Source organism: Haliotis cracherodii, unplaced genomic scaffold, assembly GCF_022045235.1.
Source record: "Haliotis cracherodii isolate W230 unplaced genomic scaffold, xgHalCrac1.p SCAF_8, whole genome shotgun sequence".
Lineage (NCBI taxonomy): Eukaryota > Metazoa > Mollusca > Gastropoda > Lepetellida > Haliotidae > Haliotis > Haliotis cracherodii.
This window is the reverse complement of record NW_027266341.1, coordinates 7123937-7149218: the sequence shown is the minus strand read 5'-3', so window position 1 is coordinate 7149218 and position 25282 is coordinate 7123937. Positions and strand designations below refer to the sequence as shown.

Here is a 25282-nt window from a genome sequence, read left to right as displayed (position 1 = left end):
CAATCAACCAAGTGTGTGAGTCCAGACACCAAATCAACCAAGTGTGTGAGTCCAGACACCTAATCAACCAAGTGTGGGAGTCCAGACACCTAATCAACCAAGTGTGTGAGCTTGAACACCAAATCAACCAATTGGGTGAGTCTGGACACCCAAACGCTTTAGTCACCTTGTATGAAATAATTCAGAGGTGACTTATGGGATCGGTGGTCAGGCTCGCTGACTTGGTTGATGCATGCCATCGATCCCAATTGTGCTGATCGATGCTAATGATATCAATCACTGGATTGTCTGGTCCAGACTCGATTATTTACAGACCGCCATCATATAGCTGGAATATCGCTGAGTGCGGCGTTAAACAACCAACCAACCAACCAAATGGATTGGATGATTTGCATGTCATCGTAACCCAACTGCATGAAACAATGCTCATGATTTCTTTGAGTGGCATTTAGATGTTGGAGTGATGAAGTAAGACGAGTTCTATGGATGAACAACTTCTTTATTACAATTAGTGCGACGTTTCGGTGTAGATCCTAACACCTTTATCAAGCAAGTCACCTAATCACAGAGTGAGTGAGTATGGTTTAACGCCGCTTTTAGCAATATTCCAGCAATATTACGGGGGGGGAGACACCAGAAATGGGCTTCACACATTAGCCTGAAACCCGGCATGATGACCAACTGCCTTAACCACTAGACTACCCCGCCGCCGAATCCACCGAGCGAAGCAAGAAAGACATCACTTATTTCAGGATGTATTTCAAATGGCAATATATTCTAAGTGTCAAAGTACCACCTAACCTTTCCCCTTCCTCAGTAATAGGGTATCAACTAAGGCTCATTTTCCAATAATTCTGCTTGACCCTTGGTGCTGTGATAATGACCCATAATGGCCACCTTGTCATTGTACAATCTACCAGAAAGTCACATTCATGAACATACTTTGTTGAGGTTTGTTTGAAAAAAGCATAGGCCTTTATCTTGTCAAAGGTTATGTACTTGTTTTTTAAGGCATGTATTTTTCTGTCACTGTTATTACATTTGAATTGCTGGAAATATTTCAAATACTTTCCACAGTTTAGCTTCAATTATCTTTTTAAAAAGCATGACCTTAGGAAGTCAAACTATTTCAGCCTGTTTAACCAAAACAATTTGGTAAATTTTCTAAATCACCTCTTTATTTCTATTGTGTTATATTTCGAATTCTGACTTGAAAAAAACCAAAACAAATGGGGCAACTGAATACAATATTGAAATCATTCTGTGCAAGAGAGCTGCATTAACCACATTTCACAACTACGCACCTAGACTTTTCAAGCCCATATTTCAATTGACACTCACAAAAGTCAAACAAAACGAAGAAATAAGCGGATATGAAAACCCCGTACAGTAGACCCACCTGACAGTGAGAGAAGCTAGCACACTCCTAGCGTGTCCTACAAATCTATATCATGTAGCGTAGCCACTAGATAAAGCGCTGACAAGGTGGCTATTGAGGTTGATAAGGTATCCGGGCCTGTGCTGGTTGGTGTGTGGGTGAGGGAGGGGCCCGGAGAACACACACTGGAGTGGTGGATATTGTTGTGTTTATCTTCAACACTCACCTACAGGTTGCGGTTGAGTAATACAAGGCTGGAACGTGCAGTCTCACTTGTCATTGCCACAATAGAGGAAATTGTTTAAGAAGTAGGTGCGCTAAGGTGGTGCTGTTCAATCGATGATTTGACTGTTTCAGATTCAAAAGGATCAATTATATTGTTCTTAAAAAGTAGCTGGATTAATCTGGTGCTGTTTAATCGATGATTTGATAGTTTCAGATTCAAAGGGATCAATCATATCATTTTCAAAAAGTAGCTAGGTTAAAAGTGGAAATTGTTTATGAAGTAGGTGCGATAAGGTGGTGCTGTTTAATCGATGATTTGATAGTTTCAGATTCAAAAGGATCAATCATATTGTTTTTAAAAAGTAGCTAGGTTAATCTGGTGCTGTTCAATCGATGATTTGATAGTTTCAGATTGAAAGGGATCAATTATATCGTTTTCAACAAGTAGCTGGGTTTATCTGGTGCTGTTCAATCCATGATTTGATAGTTTCAGATTGAAAGGGATCAATTATATCGTTTTTAACAAGTAGCTGGGTTTATCTGGTGCTATTTAATCCATGATTTGATAGTTTCAGATTGAAAGGGATCAATAATATCGTTTTTAACAAGTAGCTGGGTTTATCTGGTTCTATTCAATCGATGATTTGATAGTTTCAGATTGAAAGGGATCAATAATATCGTTTTTAACAAGTAGCTGGGTTTATCTGGTGCTATTCAATCGATGATTTGATAGTTTCAGATTAATAGGGATCAATTATGAAATCTGTGATTGATTATTTTCGAACCGCATATATGTTCATATCAATGAATTTATGGAATAAAAGCATGGGTGGTTTGGATAGGCAAATTTATCCCAGGGTCTTTCTGTGACAAAGGAAGACCCTAGCACACAATGTTTCTTTCAAAATCTGGTGGTCACAACATGAGACCTGTCTGTGTGTCATCTTACCTAATGCAGGGGACAATACTCATTATATCAACCACTGGTTCTGAACAGACATGTAACAATCAGGTAGTCGGATTGTACACATCTGATAAAGTGATGATGCCAAAACAAAAAAAACCAAGAAAGGGAGTCGAACCTTGAAACAACTTTCTTACCTACTGGGACCCGTGAAGATTCCAGGGTAGAATAGGTCTTCAGCAACCCATGCTTGACGTGAAAGGTCACTATGCTTGTCGTAAAAGGTGACTAACGGGATCGGGTGGTCAGGCTCTCTGACTTGGTTGATTCATGTCATCGATCCCAATTGCGTGGATCGATGCTCGTGATATTAATCACTGGATTGTCTGGTCCAGATTCGATTATTTACAGACCGCTGTCATATAGCTGGAATATTGCTGAGTGCGGCGTTAAACAACAAACCAACCAACTTACCTACTGGCCTAAACACACTCAGTGTTTTAGTGTATATTTTGTTACTCTCATCAAAGGCGATTCTATACTATCCCAGCAGTCACCCTCTTCCGCCAATGTCAATACAGCTCAAGGTGAAACATTATCACACCAAAGTAACGCAAAGAACAATGACTTACTGAATATCATGCACTTTCTCAAAAACTCTTCCTGAAATACTTTTTCATCAGAAGTGCATAAAAAGTTAGTTTGAACAACAGGATATGTCTGAAGGACTCAGACGACATGTTTGTGAAAGTGAATGGCCATGTCTTTACCCTGCAACGGTTAAACCCCCCAACGGTTAAACCCCCCAACGGTTAAACCCCCCAAATCCTGCAACGCTTTCTGTTGACATGTTATACTTGACAGAGTCTTGACAATTCCAAGGGGAAAAGGATTTTGAGTTTTAACAACTCGAGTATTTCCTTAATTAAGCAATAGAGACATGTGAAATTAGTAAACTTCGTCATTGTTGTATAGTCTTTCTCCTTACCTCAGTACTTAGAACTCGCCTAATTACTACCACAAGGTCATAACAATCTTTTCATTTTCATTATGGATATAATACATTCTATTTTTCTGAATTTAACAAACAAATGTTGACTAAGAGTATTTTTCAAATCTCAACTGAGATTTCTAGCATTCCACATGTTCTTTACAGTCTATTTCTAGAACAGCTGCATAAGATCAACAGCATCGTACTCGTTGGGAAACAAACTATTTCGCACTGTCACATTATTTCTAAAATTATCTCACAATTGTTAATAAAGTTTTAAACAATCTTTTCATGATTTTGCAAAACTTGTCATAAACAAACTAATTTGATATATCATTATATTAATATTAATTCATTAAAAAAACAATGACAACAAATGAAATGACAACTTCTTACTTAGTCTGCATGTCACAACCATAACGCTGAACTAAGCATGATAAGTGTGATTGTTGTTAACAGTAACTTCACAAACACATGAAGACCATAATATCCCAAAGCCCAGGATTTGGACATAATTACAATAATGACCACGACACCACAATGAGTAACTGAAGGTCATAAGATGAAACACTGTATTTCTGTAACAAGTCACATCTACATCTGGGAGTCGAATCGCCGCGAGTAGGAATGCATCAACAAGAGTTGGGGGTTAGGGGGAGTAAGTGGAGGGGGGTCTTGTAGAAATGTTACGTAAATGTTAATCTCACCTTATACCACTTGGAACGCGTGATTCTCGACCCAAAACACATTCAACTTGTATGGAAGATCCTGAAGGGAAGAGGTGGTTGACAAACACCCAAATGACACTGTAAAATTCCGCAACTTCTAATTTCACTGTGTCATTCCAAGTTGGGAATGATTGGCACGATACTCTGGCAATCTGTACCACAGCCCACAGCTAAAACTAATGCCACAGGTGGAATCTTGTTTTACACATTTCAGGCCAAGGGCTAGATCCTCTAGTTATTCAGATGCCGCCTTCTCTACACCTTCTCTACAACTGACAATGTGTATGTGAACGTCAGCTGGACAGAGTAAAGCTATTAACAGGGCTTGACTGTTTCTCTGCTTGAACAAACGCATGGTCTACACAAAAATATCGCAGTATTTATACTCCCAACATGACATCACAGTTCAGCCAATCAGCTGCCACCAGACGGGGCTCCTGAGGAGTGGGCTTGCAGCTTGTGTTGCCCTATTGTATAGCACTGTGTGGCATGGTGGAACCTGTTAGGTAGTGTGGAGCCCCACTACAGAGATATTAAGGGAAGGGTTTAAGTATGACATTGTCAATCAGTGGGTCACTGGGCATCAATCCCTTTTTATCTTTCTTGTCATGGGCCCAAAAAAACCAAACAAGTAGGTCTTATTCATGTCATAAATAAAAGAAATTGGACAAAAAATCCTATTCCAAAATTCTAAAATGTTTATTCAAATACTTTTCAAAAAAAGAAAGAAGGCATTGTACAATTTAACCTCCATTTTGTCTGCTCTTGACATGTTTGTCATAGGAGGTGTTTAAAAGGTATCTCTGCCTTGGTTGATGTATTTTGTATCCCAATTGCATAGATCGATGATCATGATGTCAATCACTGGATTGTTTGGTCCAGACTCGATTATTTACAGACCACAGACAAATAGCCGGAACAATGCCTGGTGTGGCATTAAACAACAAACAAACAAACATGGCCAACTAATGGAGTCTGAAGATGGCCACCATTCCAGTCACAGAAATCAAGGCTTTTAGCTTCAGTATTCAATCACAGGCAGGACATCCTGTATCTTGAAAATGTAACATTAGGGACCAATATCTGTAACTAATGTTCAACCCTAGCCTCTCATGTCCATGCCCCACCCAACCTCAATCAATGCCAACCCAACTCTTGGCGTCAACCCCACACCCTCAGGTCCACCCCCCACCCAACCTCAAGCAATGCCAACCTAACTCTTGGTGTCACCCCCCCCCCTCATGCCCATGCCCCAACCACCCTTGGTCCATGCCACACTAACTCATGCAATCAAGCCACCCCCTCACGTCAATGCCCCACCCACCCTCAGGCCATGCCAACCGAACTCTTGGTGTCAACCCCACCCCCTCACATCGATGCCCCACCCACCCTCAGTCCATGCCAACCCAACTCTTAGTGTCAACCCCACCCCCTCACGTCCATGCCCCACCCACCCTCAGTCCATGCCAACCCAATTCTTGGTGTCAACCCCATCCCCTCACATCGATGCCCCACTCACCCTCAGTCCATGCCAACCAAACTCTTAGTGTCAACCCCACCCCCTCACGTCAATGCCCCACCCACCCTCAGTCCATGCCAACCCAACTCTTGGTGTCAACCCCACCCCCTCACATCGATGCCCCACCCACCCTCAGTCCATGCCAACCCAACTCTTAGTGTCAACCCCACCCCCTCACGTCCATGCCCCACCCACCCTCAGTCCATGCCAACCCAACTCTTGGTGTCAACCCCACCCCCTCACATCGATGCCCCACCCACCCTCAGTCCATGCCAACCCAACTCTTGGTGTCAACCCCACTGCCTCACGTCCATGCCCCACCACTTCCTTGTGCTATCTTCACCTCTGACCAGCGTCACCAGCAGGTGCTACAGTTCACACATCAGTAACCATAACGACACATCATTGTCCAACTCTCTCTACCGTTCAGCCTTCCCTGGAAAATCATCTTTGCGTGGAACTTTATTCAAAACAACCCGCTCGTGCGTCCCGTCATTCCACATCTCATCAATCACGGCTTTATCAGAAAATGAATCATCATCTCTTTAATGATACAGCAAAAAGTTTGAAATCAAAAGAGACAACTGAACTGATTCTATTTCCCCCTTAATGTTCCTCTAAGCAAGTGCAGTGAAATGATTACAGGAGAAAGACCTTTATTTCTGTATTGTGCCAAATGTTTGGGCCTTCGTGACGTAAAACCATCACTGTTAGGTACAAACAAATAGCTCTGTCAGTACCTGTATGATTATCATTATCTTACATCAAAGTAAGAGCAGTATAACCCATTAACAAATACAGACACCTGCCAGCATGTAATTGAAGAGCGGAAGGGCGGTGGTTTGATCCCCTGGCCACGGCATATCAAAACATGTTAAAAGATGGTACTTGTTGCTGTCCTGTCTGCCAACTGGCATAAATGGGATAGGACTAGAATCTCTGTTGTCTAGCACTATATAAGCAGTATAAATCTAGACTAATATGGCCAGCTACTCACATGAATGCACTCACATCACTATATAAATGCAACATGGTATTACCAGTATACAACAGTTTGAAATACTATAAATACATATCACAATACGTTTGGAAAATACCTGTATATTGCGTTTTTCAAACTCATGCATATTTTCATTTTGTTGGCAAAATTTACATAAGTGACGGGTCGAATTGAAATTATGAACTTCAGAAATTAACAACTAATTCCTGTCATTAAAATAGCAAAACTATTTGCGACTAGCCTCCTGTACAGAATATGGTCACCATAATGTTGTAGTCACAAACCAACATCCAAACTACATGGCAACTAGGAAGTTGTCAAACTGTGCAGGGAAAGGCTACTCTGAGAATATTCCCTACCTTATCCTACAGATCTGACTTGTTTCTCACCAGCTACTCTGAGAATATTCCCTACCTTATCCTACAGATCTGACTTGTTTCTCACCAGCTACTCTCAGAATATTCCCTACCTTATCCTACAGATCTGACTTGTTTCTACCTATCTACAGATCTGACTTGTTTCTCACCAGCTACTCTGAGAATATTCCCTACCTTATCCTACAGATCTGACTTGTTTCTCACCAGTTAGTCTGAGAATATTCCCTACCTTATCCTACAGATCTGACTTGTTTCTCACCAGCTACTCTGAGAATATTTCCTACCTTATCCTACAGATCTGACTTGTTTCTACCCATCTACAGATCTGACTTGTTTCTCACCAGAGACTCCGAAAATATTCCCTACCTTATCCTACAGAACTGACTTGTTTCTCACCAGCTACAGATCTGACTTGTTTCTCACCAGCTACAGATCTGACTTGTTTCTCACCAGCTACAGATCTGACTTGTTTCTCCCCGTCTACAGAACTGACTTGTTTCTCACCAGCTACAGAACTGACTTGTTTCTCACCAGCTACAGAACTGACTTGTTTCTCACCAGCTACAGAACTGACTTGTTTCTCACCAGCTACAGAACTGACTTGTTTCTCACCAAATACATAACTGACTTGTTTCTCACCAGCTACAGAACTGACTTGTTTCTCACCAGCTACAGATCTGACTTGTTTCTCACCAGCTACAGAACTGACTTGTTTCTCACCAGCTACAGAACTGACTTGTTTCTCACCAGCTACAGAACTGACTTGTTTCTCACCAGCTACAGATCTGACTTGTTTCTCACCAGCTACAGAACTGACTTGTTTCTCACCAGCTACAGAACTGACTTGTTTCTCACCAGCTACAGAACTGACTTGTTTCTCACCAGCTACAGAACTGACTTGTTTCTCACCAGCTACAGATCTGACTTGTTTCTCACCAGCTACAGAACTGACTTGTTTCTCACCAGCTACAGAACTGACTTGTTTCTCACCAGCTACAGAACTGACTTGTTTCTCACCAGCTACAGATCTGACTTGTTTCTCACCAGCTACAGAACTGACTTGTTTCTCACCAGCTACAGAACTGACTTGTTTCTCACCAGCTACAGAACTGACTTGTTTCTCACAGCTACAGAACTGACTTGTTTCTCACCAGCTACAGATCTGACTTGTTTCTCACCAGCTACAGAACTGACTTGTTTCTCACCAGCTACAGAACTGACTTGTTTCTCACCCGCTACAGAACTGACTTGTTTCTCTCCGTCTACAGAACTGACTTGTTTCTCACCAGCTACAGATCTGACTTGTTTCTCACCAAATACAGCTCTGACTTGTTTCTCACCAGCTACGGATCTGACTTGTTTCTCACCAGCTACAGATCTGACTTGATTCTCACCAGCTACAGATCTGACTTGTTTCTCACCAGCTCCTTTGAGAAAATACCAACTGTACTAGGTCAAACCTACAATCAGTTCCTTCAGTCTGGTCTGGTCCAGTTCAGTTCCCTCAGTCCGGTGTGGTCCAGTTCAGTTCCCTACAGTGCTTGCGTCATCCCAATACCTCCTGCATGGAGGGTCAAGATGTGTCACTGCATTAAGTAGAGTCAACTCGTGACGCTTGTCTCATTACAGAGTCTGTGCACACATGGCATGTCTTTATTGCCCAATCTCACAATGACCTTAACCTTGCACTGTTTCCAAGAAGGAAAGTTTTATAATTTGGAAAAGCAATGTAAACTAGTTCATTGTACGCTAAAAGTGTGAACCTTTGTGTATGTGGTGGTTTTAGGAAAATGCTTCAAGACAGCAATTTTTTAGTTATATTTCATGTCACACCAGTGATGTCTCACATGGACAGGGTAGGATGACAAACATTCCGGCAAGTCACTGAGTGACCACCTGCTCCATGTAGGCGCCTTGAACAACAAGCATGGGTTGTAGGGTTGTAGCATGGGTTGTAGGGTTGTAGCATGGGTTGTAGGGTTGTAGCATGGGTTGTAGGGTTGTAGGGTTGTAGCATGGGTTGTAGGGTTGTAGCATGGGTTGTAGGGTTGAAACATGGGTTGTAGGGTTGTAGGGTTGTAGCATGGGTTGAAGGGTTGAAGCATGGGTTGTAGGGTTATAGCATGGGTTGTAGCTTGAGTTCCATGTGTGCATGCGTGCTTGTGTGTGTTTTTATGTGGCTGCCTTAGCTAGTCCCGACACACAGACACACACAGACACACACAACACAACACACACACAACACAACACACACACTACGACACACACACACACACACACACACACACACACACACACACACACACACACACACACACACACACACACACACACACACACACACACACACACCATTGTCACTGGTTATTTAACTCAAAACCCAACTCACTTCAAGCACATATTGCCCCTATGCAAAGTTGCATGAAATTGACATCTATACACAGCTAAATGTGAATACTATGACAACTGTCTGCTCCATTATTCATGTCAGTGTCCCAAATCTAGGTCCATGCCCTCAGGACATCAATGATCAACAACTTACAAAATATTTCATACTAATACAACTACTGACAACACAGACGACCAAAACCACAAACTGTCATCAAAGCAACACTGACTAGGAACCACACAATACTCCCCAAACATGCAGTCCTCTATACAAAAGCACGACAGACACCAGATTGCAGGCGAGGCCTCCCTACAATAGCCCCGAGAGCCCCCATCCCCCCACCCCACCCACCCCTAACACAGGTATCACAACCTCATCTCAAACACCTCCCTTGTAAATTTCAAATGAAACAGTTTAATACGAGGAATACATATTACTGAAAAACCCAAACACGAGATGAAGTCTGGAGTTATGATCCAAGCCACCTGCCCGGCATCGAGTACAACGCTGTGAAGAAATGTGGGTTTACGGTCGCTGAAGCACATCATCACCTCGCCTACCATATGGTGTGCAACTCATGTGACGGGTATCCTTGCATACAATTGGGCTGTGATTGTCGTTATTGAATCCAATATGATTACCCGCACTATCCATAATATCAACATCTGATGTTTTCTCTTCTGGGGGTTGGGCTAGACGTCCAAACACATTATGTAAATTGCTACTTTCTACATGAAAGCTTGGTAGTTATCAGGCCCTCTGCTGTCCGCAATCTGTTGCTGAACTGAAACATTTTTTGCAGATTTATTATGTCTACTTTTATAACCCACATTTTTATCAGAAATATATAATATGTCATTCATAGTCATAGTAACGCCGGATTGCATTTACAAAAGGACTAAGTTTCCAGAGAGTTGTCTTGGCCACGCTCAGCTTCGCCACGCTCAGCCTCGCCTGCTGGATCTAATTGCAGGGATGTTTTAACTGTTCCATTGAGGAAATAATTGGCCATAATCTATAGAAATGTGAACAGGTGATTCCATTCCACACTAAGGAACCAGCCAAATAATATTGGAGGGGGGAGGGGGGAGGGGGGGGGAGAAGCAGATTGTTTTGAAGCATTGTCTGATAAAATATTGGGGGTGAAACGATACTTCGGTGCATCGCGAGGATTCATGCCCTTAATATGATACACAAAACAAATTCTGTATCGATACAAGATGATACACTTGCTGAAATGAACGATGTAGTTTGTTTCCTTAACAGTGAGGGAGAACCTGTCGTACAATGATGTATGACGATAAGAAAACACACAACTTTACAGATAACAACCTCTGGTTTGTGTATTTATTGCTAAATACAATAAACACGAAGTTGTTGTACAGAAAGTTGCATGTTTACTTATGTACTCACCAACTCTTGGAATGCAATTCAAACAGATGCAGGAGGATTCAGAAACATGCTCTGAGATATATATATACAAGAAGTTAAATATCATATCGTGACCTTGTATCGTTTCAACACAATAAAATATTCTGTCCCAGGGGAGTGAGTATGGTTTTACGCCGCTTTTAGCAATATTCCAGCAATATCACGTCAAGGGACACCAAAAATGGGCTTCATACATTGTACCAATGTCGGGAATCGAACCCGGGTCTTCGGCGTGACGAGCGACCGCTTTAACCACTAGGCTACCCGACCTCCCCCTGTCCCAGAGGAACAGATGAACCAATTGGAGGGTACTAAGTAACCATTGCCATGAAACAGTTGCAAAACCTCATTAACATTATCATATAGCTCATCTCAGTTCTGATCCATGAAGATCCGGGGTGGAATAGGTCTTCAGAAACCCATGCTTGCCGTAAAAGACGACTATGCCTGTCGTATAAGAGGTGACTAACGGGATCGGGTGGTCAGGCTCGCTGACTTGGTTGAAGCAGGTCATCATATCCCAAATGTGTGGATCGATGCTCATGATGTCAATCACTGAATTGAGTGGTCCAGACTCGGTTATCTTCAGACCACCGTCATATAGCTGGAATATTGCAGTGTGTGGCAGTAAACAACAAACCATCACCATTTCAGTTCTGTATTTCTCACATTGAATCACCCAAATATATATTTTGCCATAAAATGAAAAAAAAAGTATAAAGGATCAACAACATAATACTGGTAATTTCATATGAACACGTTTAGCAAATTGGGCTAAAAGTCTTCCAGGTGTATAGAGAAAATATACACTGACACTGAGCGAGTGAGTGAGGGAGTGATCCATGACTGAGTGAGTCAAGCTCCTGTTGGAGTGAGTCAAGCTCCTGCTGGAGTGAGTCAAGCTCCTGCTGGAGTGAGTCAAGCTCCTGCTGCAGTGAGTCAAGCTCCTGCTGGAGTGAGTCAAGCTCCTGCTGGAGTGAGTCAAGCTCCTGTTGGTGTGAGTCAAGCTCCTGTTGGAGTGAGTCAAGCTCCTGTTGGAGTGAGTCAAGCTCCTGTTGGTGTGAGTCAAGCTCCTGCTGGAGTGAGTCAATCTCCTGCAGGAGTGAGTCAAGTTCCTGTTGGAGTGTGTCAAGCTCCTGCTGGAGTGAGGGAGTGAGCATGGTGATAATGGTATAATGCTATTTGACCAGTATTTCCCAGCATAGATCAAAGTGGTATGTACGAAGCTGAGAATGGGGACAAAAAAAAAACTGCAGTTAAAACATGAGAAACAATCACCATCATCAGCGCATCATCAGAACCTCATCAGGGCCATGGTGAGTGAACAAGCCATTGATAGGTTGGCAATAAGAGGGTAAATAATGACTGAAATGAACTCAGTGTTGAATGAAAACAACACCAATTTATCTGACTTTACTAAATACCGTCCCCTCTCAGTCAATGTACACTTAACAAGAAGACAAAGTCAAGGTAAATATATTTTGTTGCCACGGAAACTTGAAAAATATTGTATTTAAAAATCCAAATTTATCAAAAGGCATCACTTCACTGATAGACCTATCTATGTACCAAATTTGGTGAGGAAATATTGTATGTTTTTCAAGATCTGCTCTGTTAATGAGCACTACCGCAATTTCCAGCCTACGTCAAAGCTGTTGCCATGGAAACTAAAAAAACTTTCATAAAAAATCCTGAACTATTAAAGGTACTAGTTCACGACTAGACCTATCTATGAACAAACAACCTTTGCACGGACACATTCTAATCTATTTTGTTAGTCCATTTAAATGCCCTCGCCTCCTCAAAAACTAGCGACGGGGGATAACCGAATAGCAATTTTGGTGTTAAAAACAATAATAATCAAGACACGAAAGTCTTTGAAATGGAAATTTCTTGGTTCTTCATCAATTCAGAAGGCATCACATTACACGAAAGTCTTTGAAATGGAAATTTCTTGGTTCTTCATCAATTCAGAAGGCATCACATTTAGGCAAGGAGAATATTACACTCCGCTAAACCAATCTGTCATTACTGATGACCGTGCAAGCCATAGGGACGTGTAAACCAAACAGATAGAAATGCATCTCAATCCGACAGGGCACTCGTAAAGATACCAAGATGTGCCGTTTAAGTGTGTCAACAAGAACAATACATTTTATGTGACCTCGGTGACTATCATTTCACCATGATCTAGTTTCCCACCTTCCTTTCTTTGAAAAAGATAATACCCTTTTTCACTTTGTGAAACCCTGGATTACCTTCTGAATCATAATGTCCATAAATCATACATATATGTTCCTCGTCCATGTGTATCAAGTTCACTTTTGTGGAAGTACCTTTGCCACTGGCTTCATAAAATGATAAATCTATCTCCTAAAACAATAGGATTTCTACATGTGTGGTTCAAGCACAAAGAACTTATTTTAACTGTGCCATTAAGATTTTAGCTGTGCTATGGCACTGTAATACAAGGATTTTTGAACTCTGCCAAGTAATTCTTCATTTCAGAACCCCATGGGAAATCCGGGTTAGAACTGGCACCCACCAACCTATGACTGTCGCAAGGGGACTTAATGGATCAGACTCGCTGACTTGGTTGATCATGTGTCATCATACCCCCATGGCGTGAGGGGTTGCTGATAATATCAATCACTCGTTCGTCTGGTCTAAACATCATGGCCCCCTGTGTTCCAGATAGGGCCTGCATGTTGGAGTGAGGGGAATACCTTGAATACCGTATTTCCTCTATTAGACGCTGGGCCTCTAATAGACACCTGCCTCTAGTAGAACCGGGTCAATTGTTCAGTGCAAAAAAATAGAAGCCAGGTCTCTAATAGACACCGGGTCGATCAACTGATACAATTAATGATTCCTTTTTGGGACCTAAATTCGTGGTCATAGTGAAATGGGGGTATTAATAGAAGCCGAGCCTCCAATAGACGCTGACCCTCTAACTGACGCCGGGTCAAAGGCTTGTCCGAAATAAATAGAAGCCGGGGCGTCTAATGGAGGAAATACGGTATTCAGAAAGACAAACCCAGGCCTCAATTTCATGACAGCCGTTTATTTTCTCATCCCGACATAATCGCTTGTCGTTTCGGTAAAAGGTTTTATCTTCTGATTACCTGACAAATAGTATAAATATTAAAATAGATATACAGAAAATTTAACTGACCTTCAGAATTAATTTTTATTGAATTTTTGTGAAAATTTGTTGTGAATGAATTCATCAAGTAATAGTGAGTGAGTGAGTATGGTTTTACGCCGCTTTTAGCAATATTCCAGCAATATCACAGCGGGAGACACCATAAATGGGCTTCACACATTGTACCCATGTCGGGAATCGAACCCAAGTCTTCAGCGTGATGAGCCAATGCTTTAACATGTTTAACCACTAGGCTACCCGACCGCCCCTCATCAAGTAATAAAATATACTCTTTGAATTCAGTCCAACTTGTCCTTCAAACGTCAAACAACATTTTTATGCCCATACACAGCAACTTTAAAAATGGGGTGTTTCCATGGTAACCTCAAGGAATTTGTTTATATGCATAATTTATTCCTTTTTCTCATGCCAAAGAAAGTCATTTTCACAACCAAACTAACACTTAGGGCATTTTATTCTTTCACACGATGAGGCTGAAATTCCGCAGTTGTGAACGGAAATGACATAGTGCCTTTGTATTGACAGATTAAAAATATGGATTGAATAAACATGAGGTTTCATGAAAACTGGGACATGAATCATCTTTATTTCGTGACATTACCACTCAAAAGTAGTTAAAGAACACACAATTCTTTCTTATACTCTAGTTAATCTGTCATGCCATGTTAACGCAGAAGAAGTTAAAGAGCACCTGCTTCTTTCATATTACTATCATTATCAGCCATGCAATAACTCAACAGAAGTTAAAGAGCACCTGCTTCTTTCATATTACTATCATTATCAGCCATGCAATAACTCAACAGAAGTTAAAGAGCACCTGCTTCTTTCATATTACTATCATTATCAGCCATGCAATAACTCAACAGAAGTTAAAGAGCACCTGCTTCTTTCATATTACTATCATTATCAGCCATGCAATAACTCAACAGAAGTTAAAGAGCACCTGCTTCTTTCATATTACTATCATTATCAGCCATGCAATAACTCAACAGAAGTAAAAGAGCACCTGCTTCTTTCATATTACTATCATTATCAGCCATGCAATGTTAACTCAACAGAAGTTAAAGAGCACCCGATTCTTTCATATTACTATAGTTAATGTGTCATGGCATGATAATATTTCAACACCAAAGGCCAGTACACCAGCCAATAAGCCTTCAGTCCCTAGACACCGTAGGTCGGTAGTCACCTCAAAATAGTTTATAACTTTATGAACCTACCAGTCATATCATTCATTCATTAAATCTATCAGATTTCACAATGTCTGAAATACATATTTTATTTCAATTTATCATATTTTATGGATAGATTAAAATATTATTTACTTATTCTCGCAATGTTATTGCAAATAAAATTATCGGACACACACTTCGACAAATTTGACAACGGATCCACACGTGAAAGAGCAAGACATTTCAAGCAAATCTTTAAATACCGTATTTTCTTGAGTATAGTGCGCACTTTTTTTCGAAAAAACACAGCTGTGTAGAAGGGGATGCGCATTATACACAAATTATGAGTTTGGATGTTTTTTCCTCCCATGGAAAGACATTACCGTGAGCACGAAACACCGGAAATACCATGTCAACAAATCCATACTGAAGTGCGCAAAATAATTATGTAATTACACTGTCTGTCTATAAAAAGTGTTCTTTGTATTTCTGGACTTATGTTTGTAACTTACTTCATTAATTTTATTCAAAACTCCTTATAATATTGTTTTTATTAATTTCGTCGAAATCGTGTGTGAAGCGATCGGAAGATCGCACAACTCACCGTTATTAACAGCAACCACGGTCAGAATACCGCTATTGACGCCTTGAAACGAACTTTAGTTGACAGAGAATGGATACATATATCATAAATGACATACTTTGACTCGTTAAAAGTCATATTTGTTTTTGTTTGACGATTCTATGTCAACATGAAATTCTCGCGCTCACGTGCTCACGTGTGCGTGAGCCTTGACGGTGACTGGTCAGACATGTTCCATGTAAAAAATAATACCCGGGAATAGCGATCAGCTGCTTCGCTTAGGGTTATTATTATTTTAAATATGTTTAGTAAAGGCTGCATATAATTAAGAAAATAATGGAATATATTATTACTGATAAATAAAATAGTTTCAGATACAATTGTTGCCGATCCTTGCATTAAAAATCGTATAAAGTTATATCATTGGGTGTGTCTTGACCGAATCACCGGTCGATTCCAAGAAAATGTGTGTACAGCTGATTGCTGTTTCCGGCTTAGTTTACGAGAAAATACACAAGGTAATCTTAATCCCTAGATATAAAACAATGCCTAGCACAACAATAAATACTATTTAAACGGTAAATAAACATGTCTGGTGATTTTTTATCTCAAATTTCGAATTTGTACTGACGAAGTTTCTCAGCACCTGTTCGTTTGCCAGACTTCGCTGAAAGGGTACGGTGTAAATTTTTTCTGCGCATAACATTCAAATTTCTTTTTTTTCCAAAATATTGAACCCGCTAGAGGGGGGTGCGCATCATACATGGGTGCGCACTATACTCAAGAAAATACGGTATATTATGTAAAGTAATAAATAAATCAACAAAAATATATCTAAATGCTGTCAAACTAAGTTATTATTTCCATCTTTTCATACGGTCGCGTGTATTGTAAGTAAAATGACATCTCGGCTTTGGTTTTCTTGATTTCTCGGCTCGTACACAATGTTTAATGCCCGAATATGTCCATGAGAAATCTTTGTCACAGCTCTAACCTAGCATGACACATCCACACGGTCCATATTTTTTTACATAGATCGCGATTACCTGCTATAATCGATCAGAATAACATGATTTACCCCAAAACTTTCACCAAAATCTGAAAATGATCACCAGGAGGGTACCATTGCTGTCATTTGATTGGCTACTTTAGGTCACTTGCTTAGATTTGAGCAATCACAAACCTTATTGCATATTTTGGCAAGAAAGCATCATTAGAAACCAATTTCTATCCAATAAAACCGCATGTTACAGCTACAAAAAGTGAGTGAGTGAGTGAGTTGGGTTTAACGTCGCTTTTAACAGTATTCCAGTTATATCACGGCTTGTCAGCTTAATGTGGGAGGAAAGCCCGAAGTGATGCAGGTCTCAGACGTTTACCACTTCGGTGAAACCCACGAGCACGGGTATGGTGCTGACAAACCTAGAAACATAATCGGGGCGAACCGGGATTCGAACCCACAATCATAGGTTTTTGGCGTGCCCTAGGGACGCAACTCTGCACAGTGAATCACGGCGCCTTAGACGACTGGGCCACCCGTGCCCCCCACAGCTACAAAAAGACTCCAGGCAAGGTTACTGTTGTTTAGATGGAGATTTCAGCTTTCTAATTGTATGTGATATTGCAGTCTTCAATGCATGTGTTATTCATACGTAGCTTTGAAAACAGAAGTATTTCTTCATGTTACTGGGTGAAATTGGTGATGACATATATTATTTATTATTCTTTTTTAAAATAATTTTTCTGATTACATAAACAATAAAAATAACTAAGAAATAGGTAAGTAAATTTAATGAAATCTCATATTTGTTGAAAATCGTCAATTTTTCACTTCCTTGATCCTTAATCTGGACATTAAGAATGTGTTAGCTGAATTTTTTTATTTACAACAAAATTAATTTAGTTGTAAATGCATTATGTAAATAATGTGATGAACATAACTGTCATATTTATAAACAGTAGGATTAAATGTTTCAAATGGTGTATAACATGTAGACTATTAAGTGAAGTTTCATAAAATCTCAGAATTGTTCAGATGATATCAAACTGATGAATCAGGTGAAATGGAACTGAAATCTTTCAAACTATTGAATGGGGATATTTAGTATCAAATTATATTTAAAAAATGAAAACATCAAAATCAAAATTTACAAGTCAAATAGCTAATTTACCAAGTTCCAAGCTGACAAGAGTTATTTCCCTTGTATCATAAGCTGAACTTTTGAAACCTGCTTGGAAACAAAAACGACAGAATTATTTAGACCTTCATAAACCCCACCTAATCATGTCCATTAGTCACCATGGGTTGGAGCCACAATATCCTCAATGCAGGGATCGAATACACAACATGTGTGTGCATGTTTGAGTAGTGGGACAGTATTGTTTGTTGTTTTACACCGCACTCAACAATATTCCAGCTATATGACGGTGGTCTGTAAAAAATTGACCAGATTGACCAGTGATTGACATCAAGAGCATTGATCCAGCCAATTGGGACTGATGACATCCATCAACCAAGTCAGCGAGCCTGACCACCCGTTCCCGTTAGTCACCTCTTACGACAAGCATAGTCGCCATTTACAGCAAGCATGGGTTGCTGAAGACCTATTCTACCCCGAATCTTTACATCCCGTATTCACTTACTATCCTTTTTGGTGACTAAAGTCATACAGAGTGTAAAAACTATTCAAAAGAAGTCAAAGAACACCTGAATCCTTCATATAACTGTAGTTAATATATCGTGCCACGGCAGATTAACTATATAATACACCTGATACAGTATCGTGCAGGAGTTTTATGTACCAAACTGTTTGCTGGGTCACTAAACACTAGGGCTGTTACAATTCACTCTGGTATTCGGGGAATCGAACCGTATCCATTCATGAATTGAATTCGTTATACGTGGCCACTAGAATCGAATATTTATGAATATGCAATCATGTCCATTTACATACCCTGTATCTAAAAATATCCATAAGAACATATTATATGCATAGATGTCTACAAAAGACAACCCCCTCATAATATTTAATTTGACAGTATTGTGGTCACTGGTCATTGTCGCATATGTGCAGGCACTAGTTCCTGGATAAGTGCAGTATGTAAATGTATAATATATTAATAATTAACAAACCATGTCAAATAAATTATGTTGTTATTGTTTCACTGAATATAACAAATAATACTTCAACTGCTGACTTGTTATTGTATTTGTGAATTGCTTCATATTCGTTACCCTATCTTCGTGATAAGAATCGTATTCGTCTCATAGTGTCATCGTTGCAGCCCTACTCAACACATACCGTATTTGACGTAATAATCGCCCACGGCGATATTTGATAATATATTGGCTAGTGAACAATCCCATCAGCACCACTTCCGATTGATCAATGTACACAAGACTTATTTATTTGTGTATAATACACACTTGTGTGTTATATCACCCTTAATTATGGGCAATTAAATTCTTTAAAAATATATCTGTCATATGTAAACATTTCAGGCTGTTAGCATAAACCACAAAACTTACGATCTTTCAACTCAAAATAATATTCTAATAAGCGCCCCCTATTTCCAATTTTGAGAGCGCCCTGGGCGCTTATTACATCGAATACAGTATGTAAGTAACAGGGTGTCCAAACATGCCATACTATTTAACAAAGTAAAACTGAAATTGTCAATAAATAATACAAGTAACATGTGTAAGTGACATTTTGTTCGCCATTTTAACTTAAAATACATGTGTAAGTATCACAACAAAAAACAATAATACTGTTTTTAACATTACCACTGATGTTATTGGGACACGGCTCTACAATAATTCCTATGTTGCACTGAATGTAGTATTGGAAGACAACTGATGAAGATGGTGAGTTGGGTTTAACGCCGCTTTTAACAGTATTCCAGTTATATCACGGCGTGTCAGCTTAATGTGGGAGGAAAGCCCGAAGTGATGCAGGTCTCAGACGTTTACCACTTCGGTGAAACCCATGAGCACGGGTATGGTGCTGACAAACCTAGAAACATAATTGGGGTGAACCAGGATTTGAACCCACAATCATAGGTTTCTGGCGTGTCCAAGGCGACACAACAAGGCAAATAATAGTATGACGCTATTTTATCTCGGTATCGGTAAATCTTGTAATCAACACTGTTGACTGTTTACTTATGCAAATCTAATCACGATATTTCATCACTTGATCGAATACAGGACTCGTTGTGGTACGTCACAGCTACTCGAAAGTATACACGTTAACATTTTTGTGATAGTTTCTGGAATATTTTTGAAGTCAGATTTTCCCTACCTCAATAGGGAATTGATTAGAAAAGAACCCATGTGTTAAGACAAAGTCCCTTGACCAAACCTAGGTCTTATGCATACTAAAAACCTGAAGTGATGTAAAGCACATATTCCACACGTGTCACACCACAAAACAGTGATACTGCGATAATACAGAGTTGCCTGCCCTTGAATCACTAATGACAGGTTCTTTGTTTACCGAACTCGGTAAAAAAATCAGCATCAATCAATCCTAATTGATGTGTCATAAAAGTTGAACAAAGAACAAGAAACATTTTGCGTTTGACATTTAAAAGGTTGTGTACACTATTACGATCCATCATAAACTAACTACTGCGATAATGTAACATACCATGCTACATTACATGACTGGCAGAATACGCATTCTAAGTAACTATGACAATAGTTTCCAGCTGGATGTGAGATACTTCTTCAGCAATCAGACCATCAACATTATCCAGCTTAAGGCCTATTTGGACATCATCATGATTTCACGCACTGTCCAACTATTAATACACTACCCTATCTTAGACAAAAGAACTGTCGTAGCTACTACATATCGTATTACAAACATGTTAACATAAGAATCAGTAACGAGATAGCCATTGATTACCATGATCAGTCATTGATATAACCGTATTCTATGTAATAAGGGCCCAGGGCGCTCTCAAAGTGAGAAATAGGGGGCTCTTATTAGAATATTATTTTGGTGAGAAAACAGAGTTGAAAGATAAATTTTGTGGTTTATGCTGACAGCCTGAGATGTTTATGTACAACAGATATATTTTTCCAGAATTTAATTGCCCATAATTAAGGGTGCATATAACACTCGAGTGCGTATTATACACAAATAAATAAGTCTTGTGTACATTGATCAATCGGAAGGGGTGCTAATTGGGCTTGTTCACTAGCCAATATATTATCAAATATCGCCGTGGGCGCTTATTAGAGTGGGGCGCTTATCATGTCAAATACGGTATTTGACTCTCCTACCGAGTTGGATCAACAGTCAACAGACAGAAGAGTCGCCATTATCCTCCATCCTAAACATGGCTGGGTCATAAAGATTTGAACACTGATAATAACACAGGCCTATACTTGATTATCATTCAGTTTACAGATCCAACAACCTACAATTTCACAAATGTGGAATTGAAAATAAAAGTAATAGTTGTCTTCATATCCAATATTAGAACCTCCACAGTGGACGACATTGGAAGGGAAGTAACTCTTCACATCATCATTCCAAGAAACACTTCAAGCAGTGATGTTCTGCAGGCCTCAAAGTACAGCTATGACGTCACTCAAGTTGAAATGCAGCACGCATATCGAAGCATGGAATAAAAGATTTTCATGTATTACTAATGTACTGCTTGAAATGTCCTTGCATCACATTTGTGTTATATTTAATTATTTACTAATTTACTTATTTTAGCTTATTATATTTAATTATTTACTAATTTACTTATTTTAGCTTTCAGGTTGTATTTTAAATCTGATTACACAGTATTTTGTTACTTTGATGCATTTTAGTCTGATCATGCACTAAAAACGGATCTTTGTTACTAAAAGTGACACTGGCCAGCTTCATAGTACATTGTTTGTATCGAATGTCCAGTTACACAGTGACATGGCCCATGTTATCACATCCCCGAAATGTTTTACAATACAGGGTTCAAATTCCTTGTATTTTAATGAAAATGGTATGGCTACAACCATAAGGGAACAGGTGAGACAAGTCCCCGGTACCTGTAGGGCACACTAAGAAATCTTATACCATACCCTGTGACAATGTTTATTTATAGGAAACCCCACATAAACACCACAAACACAGGACAATGATGACATGTGACCACAGTGAGTCTGAATGCATTGTCTGCTTCACAACCTGTATCAGTGGATTCAGATGCTGAAAAGGGCATCAATATCAATAAAAAGAAAGGGGGTAAACTTTCATTAGTGCCACTGCATATTATCTAGCCAGGGTGAAATGCCATTCACGGAGTACAATGATGGGGCAAAGACATTCTTGTAGTTGGGACACTTTATTTCCAGGTAACTTGGACTTTGAGAGTAGGTGAGTTTTTTTGGTCTTGTTTGGGTATATCCCAGCCATATCATGGTATGAGATGGCGGAATCGAATTCCACATAAGGAATTGAACTTTCATAATTACAGATGCTTATTACATGTATTATCCAACCATGATATTCACTGAGTTCGAAGATGGATCAAATTATTATCTTAGTTGACACACTAAATTTCCAAAAGCCACATAAAGATCTAGGTACACTACTGTGGCCTTCAAAACAAAAACAATTCTATCCCTGAAATAAATTCCTGTTTCTATTCCAAACATCACTTAGTCCACATAAATTATAAAAACCTAATAAAAGCAATATAATATATTTATACACAGGTTGAAAGGTTAAAACAAATGTTTCACCCAAATCTTTAACTCAAGTCTAAGTCATCATATCATGGTCGTAGAACATGCACTCAGGTATATTCTAGCTGTATGATGCCGGCCTGTAAATAATCTAGTCTGGACCAGATGATCCAGTGATTGATATTGTGAGCAGCATTCCACGCCATCAGGGTATGATGCCCCACAATCATCCAAGTTACAGAGCCTGACCACCCCATCAATTAAGTCGCTCCTTATGACCAGCATGGGTTGCTGGGGCCCATTCTCGCCCAGAATGCCTACTGTTCCACCAGCGACTCTTCAACTACTTTCAACACTGCTCCTTTAAGACTCTGCCTCCTGTACATCAGCTACAACATCACAAACTGACTGGAAGATAACAGTGTTAAGGCAAAAGCTGTCAACAGGAAAAAGCAACTGATAGTCCTGCAATATTTCCTGCTATTCAAATGCATTACAGGAGCCAATTCAAGATAGAGGAAAGACACTCACCCTAGCATAAAAAAATGGATCCTTCTAGCAACAATATTTATTGTTCTCATTTGGATGCCTTTCTGTTAATCAAAACAAGATTATTGCTGAGATGTGACCGACACCTCTAGTCTGAAGCAAGAGTCCGCAGGTTTTTACCTGACACAAACTATTGCATGGTACAGTCAAACAGCATTGTGTCGAAGTTGAAGGGACCTGCTAAATACTTCGAGTCATCCGAGGTTCGACACAACCAGAATTGATGAATACTTCGAGTCAACTAAGGTTCGACACAACCAGAAATGATGAATACTTCGAGTCATCCAACGTTCGACACAACCAGAATTGATGAATACTTCGAGTCAGCCGAGGTTCGACACAAACAAAATTGATGAATACTTCGAGTCATCCGAGGTTCGACACAACCAGAATTGATGAATACTTCGAGTCAACTAAGGTTCGACACAACCAGAAATGATGAATACTTCGAGTCATCCAACGTTCGACACAACCAGAATTGATGAATACTTCGAGTCATCCGAGGTTCGACACAAACAAAATTGATGAATACTTCGAGTCATCCGAGGTTCGACACAACCAAAATTGATGAATACTTCGAGCCATCCGAGGTTCGACACAACCAAAATTGATGAATACTTCGAGTCATCCAAGGTTCGACACAACCAAAATTGATGAATACTTCGAGTCATCCGAGGTTCGACACAACCAGAAATGATGAATACTTCGAGTCATCCAAGGTTCGACACAACCAAAATTGATGAATACTTCGAGTCATCCGAGGTTCGACACAACCAGAAATGATGAATACTTCGAGTCATCCAAGGTTCGACACAACCAAAATTGATGAATACTTCGAGTCATCCAAGGTTCGACACAAACAAAATTGATGAATACTTCGAGCCATCCGAGGTTCGACACAACCAAAATTGATGAATACTTCGAGTCATCCAAGGTTCGACACAACCAAAATTGATGAATACTTCGAGTCATCCAAGGTTCGACACAACCAAAATTGATGAATACTTCGAGTCATCCGAGGTTCGACACAACCAGAAATGATGAATACTTCGAGTCATCCAAGGTTCGACACAACCAAAATTGATGAATACTTCAAGTCATCCAAGGTTCGACACAACCAGAAATGATGAATACTTCGAGTCATCCAAGGTTTGACACAACCAAAATTGATGAATACTTCGAGTCACCTGAGGTTCGACACAACCAAAATTGATGAATACTTCGAGTCATCCGAGGTTCGAAACAACCAGAAATGATGAATACTTCGAGTCATCCAAGGTTCGACACAACCAAAAATGATGAATACTTCGAGTCACCTGAGGTTCGACACAACCAAAATTGATGAATACTTCAAGTCATCCGAGGTTCGACACAACCAGAAATGATGAATACTTCGAGTCATCCGAGGTTCGACACAACCAGAAATGATGAATACTTCGAGTCATCCAAGGTTTGACACAACCAAAATTGATGAATACTTCGAGTCACCTGAGGTTCGACACAACCAAAATTGATGAATACTTCGAGTCATCCGAGGTTCGACACAACCAGAAATGATGAATACTTCGAGTCATCCAAGGTTCGACACAACCAAAAATGATGAATACTTCGAGTCACCTGAGGTTCGACACAACCAAAAATGATGAATACTTTGAGTCATCCAAGGTTTGACACAAACAAAATTGATGAATACTTCGAGTCACCTGAGGTTCGACACAACCAAAAATGATGAATACTTTGAGTCATCCAAGGTTTGACACAACCAAAAATGATGAATACTTCGAGTCATCCAAGGTTCGACACAACCAAAATTGATGAATACTTCGAGTCATCCAAGGTTCGACACAAACAAAATTGATGAATACTTTGAGTCATCTGAGGTTCGACACAACCAGAAATGATGAATACTTCGAGTCATCCAAGGTTTGACACAACCAGAAATGATGAATACTTCGAGTCATCCAAGGTTTGACACAACCAGAAATGATGAATACTTCGAGTCATCCAAGGTTCGTCACAACCAAAAATGATGAATAAAGAATGAATACGCATGGAATGCGCTTTTACTTCAAGACACCCTAAAGTTCGACCCATCAAAGTTTGACACAACAGTGTTTGACTATATACACACACTATTGTGAACGGACACAAATACTTTACAAAATAGTTTAGCTGTTTCAAT

At 39.8% G+C, this 25282-nt stretch overlaps 1 protein-coding gene across 3 annotated transcripts in view; it reads right to left on the bottom strand.

Moving 5' to 3' along the window:
- LOC139450729 (GRB2-associated-binding protein 1-like) overlaps positions 1–25282 on the bottom strand; it is an 83248-nt gene that overhangs the window by 25193 nt on the left and 32773 nt on the right. The window contains exon 1 of one of the 3 annotated variants that reach the window (XM_071232531.1): positions 4206–4565. The exons of the other annotated variants lie outside the window; for them this stretch is intronic. Coding sequence (XP_071088632.1) covers positions 4206–4247 — 42 coding nt within the window. The 5' untranslated portion in view covers positions 4248–4565. Of the gene's footprint in view, positions 1–4205; positions 4566–25282 lie in introns of those variants that run through there. 3 annotated transcript variants of the gene reach the window in all.